Source organism: Triticum aestivum, chromosome 7B (assembly GCF_018294505.1).
Source record: "Triticum aestivum cultivar Chinese Spring chromosome 7B, IWGSC CS RefSeq v2.1, whole genome shotgun sequence".
NCBI lineage: Eukaryota > Viridiplantae > Streptophyta > Magnoliopsida > Poales > Poaceae > Triticum > Triticum aestivum.
This window is the reverse complement of record NC_057813.1, coordinates 468,413,138-468,417,209: the sequence shown is the minus strand read 5'-3', so window position 1 is coordinate 468,417,209 and position 4,072 is coordinate 468,413,138. Positions and strand designations below refer to the sequence as shown.

Here is a 4,072-nt window from a genome sequence, read left to right as displayed (position 1 = left end):
GTCCGCCCGCCCGACCATCCGACCGCGTCGTCACCGCGGCAGGCCGGCTGGGGGGGGGGGGTATCGACAGGCAGATCCAAGACCGCAGGGGGGCAGAAAGGCGCAATTAACATTGGCGGGGAAGTGGGGGTCCGCACATCACTGTCGGCTGTCTCCTCCCGAGACAGTGCCAGTGCGCCCATGCCCACCAGCGGCAGAGGCCCACCCACGTCCGCCTGGTCGCCTGTGGGGTCCATTGCAGCCTGCGACGAGACCCCGCCATGCAGGTTGACGGAGCCGCATGCAGCCCCCACCGATGCCTCCCGGGCCGCCGCCCGGACGGCCATGTCGGCGGCTATTGCCACAGGGGGAGGCGCCACAACAGGCTTGTCGGCGTCCGCCAGAATGAAGACCAAAGCAGCAAGCGCGCCGCAGGCCTTGGAGTAGATCTCCTCAGGCTGCATCACTCCGGGTACCCGCCGGTAGTGGCCGGAGTAGGAGTAGCCGTTGCGGCGACGACCCCTCCGCTCCGCCACGGAGAGGCCAAACCCAGTCCGTTCCGTCACGAGGCCGAAATTATAGCTTCGGAGAGCCCTCCCACCAAGAGCAACCACAACAACTCCTTTACAAAACTTCCCGTAAAACTGATTTTACGAGATGAACGTAAAATTTAGAAGAAGTTATCTGAGAACAATTCTCATCAGCCCCGTAAACTTCTTCTCCTATATTTATTTTTATTTTTATATTTAATTAAAAAGACAATGACGTAGGACCCGTCAGTCAGCAATAGACGTGACGACGGCCGGTGTGGTGGCCGCCGGCACGAGACGGCATGCGATGGCACGGGCACAGGACGGTTGCCGGCAAGGAGCGGTGCGGGTGACGACACGGGTGTGTGGTGCCGAGCGGCGGCACATCGGCGGGGCGGGCATTGGCGTCAGGCGGTAGCAGGTGTCGGCGCGGACGGTGACACGACGACAATGTTCTGGCAAGGTTCCGGCGGGGAGCATGATGAAGTTTAAGGCAATTAGAGCATCTCAAGCTTCATTTAAATTTTATTTAGAATCAACCAAACGAAAATACAAAGGTGAACATGGTGCGCGCACACCCATGTGAATAGTAAATTCATAAAAAATACTAGAAAAATTTAAAAAATTCTAAAATTTCGCGGTATGAACCTTAGTCGAACATTCTACTCACGTGTGAAATTTCATGATGTATTGATACCCATGATATTCTTAGTGAAGAAAATACAAATGTGGTCATACTATTCATTAAACAGTGTTTTTTACCCGCAAAAAAAACAGTGTTTTTTGATATAGCTTTGATTTTGTCATTTTTGCCCAGATTACCACGGATGTGATTTTTTTGTGAAACTTCATATGTGATTATACCGGTTGACTATGTATATTAAAACAATAAATTCAAATTTTTGGGTTTTTTCTAGTATTTTTTGAATTTACTATTCATAAAGGACGCGCACACCCATGTTCAGTTCACCAAATCCGCGTCCTCAACCAAACTTCTATTTTGCTAGATTAGAATCGCGTTAGTTATATGGAAGTCCAGTAGTGTCAGTCCATTATGTCGAAGTTGGCCATATCTCAGCCATTAATTATTGAGTGAATTCCACTTTTTACCTCATATTTATACATTTGTGACACTAATCACCCCTTCGAGTGAAAATTCGTCTAGAATACCCCTTTTGAAATCTTTAGACCCTTGTTTTTGATGCGTGTCCATCAGGTAAGGTGTGAGGTGACGCCCTGTATCCAAAAACATGTGGACGGCCACAAGGAGTGGAACAGATAGACAAGAGAAGCTTGGACAAGATCGCCAATGATGCCCTCCGATCCTTACAGTTTTTTTTACAAATCAATGACGCAACATGCCGATCCTATCGACCATAAACAGACAAAATGTAAAACTGGGGTAAAACCGTGTTAAAAGTCTCCAAAATCTGACATTTCGATAAAAGTTTCGCTAAATAGGATAATATGTGTCACAAATGTACAACTACAAGGTAAAAAATGGAATTCACTCTTAATTATTTCACTCAAGTATGGAGTATAATGTTGTCCATATTTTTTGAAAGTAGTTTTTCTCCATCATCTCTTCCATTTCCTGAATTTAGAATGCGTAAATACAAGAACAAAAACATCCCATTGTCATCTTGGTAAAATTCACAACACACCATTCCCATGCGCAACATTAACTTTTATCTTGCATCGTTACAATAAAAACTAAGAAACAGACGGAACAACACAAAAAAAGCAGGACGATCGATCTTCAGTTGTTCGGCATGCTTGTTTTCTTTGTCAAATCAAGGGCCTAAAAAGCCACTAGCTCGTCGCGATTTCAGCGAATTCACCATAGTCGGGTCCATTATTGATCTCAAGACCAGCGCTCCCTTTGTTTATGACCCTGCAGCTGAGCCTTATCTCTCCTTGCGTTCCTGTCAGCACCTCAATGTCCCCCATCTTCACCATGGACTTGACAAACTTGCTCTTCCATCTCTTCTCGCTCTTGACAAACTCGTCGACCGATGCCTTCAGAGTCGAGTTCGTGAGCAACGCCTGGTCCGACGTGAACATGCCCAGGTTGTTCGTCAGACCCACGTAATACTTGTTGTCGAGCACCGTCGGGGTGATGATGTCCATATCAGTCGTCGTGGTTGGGAAGAACTGGCTGCTGTTGGCAGGGCATATGCTTTTCAGCAGGAACGCGTAGGCAGAGCTCATCGTAGGGTCAACCTGGCAGTAAAACAATCACTAGATGCATAGGAAAATGTCTGACATCTGGCGACAGTTTTGAACACCATTTATGTACCTGACTGGTGTTGCTGAAGGCATATAGCCTGTTTGTGAAGGACGAGCAGCGGGAGACGCCAATGGTGTGGGCGCCGGAGAGGACGACCATGTCCTCGGCCGTGAGGTTCTTGAGGGTGAAGTTGCCGACCAGCTCGGCCGCCGTCGAGAGCGGCGAGGGTAGGTTGCTGAGGGCGCTCGCGTTGGTGGAAATCCTGCCGTCGCGGCGCCCGGCGGGCACCTTGTAGGTAACGTTTCCTGCTAGCGCGACGCTGTCACGGGCGGCGAAGGCGAGGATGTCCGCGCATGAGACCGTCTTGGGGCATTTGGCCTCGATGGCCTTCTTTGCCGCGTCGATCACCTCGAACCCGCGGAGGCTGGGCTTGTTGGGGGGCGCGTCTTTCTCGGCAGTGTTGTTTGCTGTCGAGTCGATCAGGACTGATCCGTCGCAACCCTGTTGCCATATTGCAACTGGGTTTAGTAACAAAAATATACTACTGGCTAAATGGCAAGATGTAAGTTCGTCGTACAAATTGAGACCTTAACGAGAATGTGTGCCATTATTAACCAATCTTTGGCTGTCTATTGGGAGTTTGACAGCAAATATATGAGTCGTCATCATTATTTCATTTATGCAAATGAATCATCGTCAGAGAAAGAAAACTGGGCTAACTAACTATATGCTGGACTCTTGTCTGCATCTATCCGTCTATGATGATTCCTAGCTAAAAGTAGCTAGATGCAGATGATACTGTACTTTCCGGCCAAGGATCCATCTATGCACACCCATATATCTAGGACCAGCAAACTAATACTCATGAACATACCTTGACAAAACAGTCGTGGAAGTGCAGCCGGATGAGGCCAGCGGCGACACCGGTGTTGTTCTTGAAGGCAGCAGCCACCGCCTGCTGCACCAGGTTCTCTGCCGATGGGCAGCTCTTGCTATAGAATCCGACTTTCAGGCCGGCGCCGACAGCGGCAACGGGGAAAAGAGCAAGGACAACGGCGACTGCCGAGGTGAAGAGCAGGCACTTCATGGAAAGGGAGCCCATTGTAGTTGCTCGTGTCTCTCCTTGGTGACTCCTGGTTCTGGATCTCATGGGTTTATATAGCATATTGGAGGGGTTTGGAAGGGCAAGCCTGTCAAAACAGGTGTAAAAGCTTGGTGCTGCACAAGTGGCGCCATTTGCTTGCTTTTCTTCTTCTTTGTGGCCATACTCATCGGCATGCTCCTTGAGATGCTAAGAGCATTACTAGTAGTACCCCTAAACCCCCAAACCCAA

The 4,072-nt window shown here is 49.0% G+C and overlaps 1 protein-coding gene across 1 annotated transcript; it reads right to left on the bottom strand.

Annotated features, from left to right (window-relative positions):
- Positions 1-2,005: 2,005 nt before the first annotated feature.
- Positions 2,006-3,861, bottom strand: LOC123162590 (peroxidase 5). The gene is made up of 3 exons (XM_044580362.1): positions 3,614-3,861; positions 2,809-3,240; positions 2,006-2,732 (listed from the first exon to the last, which is right to left on the bottom strand). The coding sequence occupies exons 1-3, from the start codon at positions 3,839-3,841 to the stop codon at positions 2,322-2,324; spliced, it is 1,071 nt and encodes a 356-aa protein (XP_044436297.1). The 5' UTR covers positions 3,842-3,861; the 3' UTR covers positions 2,006-2,321.
- Between the last annotated feature and the right edge of the window lie 211 nt (positions 3,862-4,072).

Excerpts from the sequence above, each read along its gene's own strand:
- LOC123162590 (XM_044580362.1), bottom strand. The coding sequence starts at position 3,841 with ATGGGCTCCCTTTCCATGAAGTGCCTGCTCTTCACCTCGGCAGTCGCC. Across the intron at positions 3,241-3,613 it reads TCCACGACTGTTTTGTCAAG|GGTTGCGACGGATCAGTCCT; the intron begins GTATGTTCATGA and ends ATATGGCAACAG. Across the intron at positions 2,733-2,808 it reads CCTTCAGCAACACCAGTCAG|GTTGACCCTACGATGAGCTC; the intron begins GTACATAAATGG and ends TTTTACTGCCAG.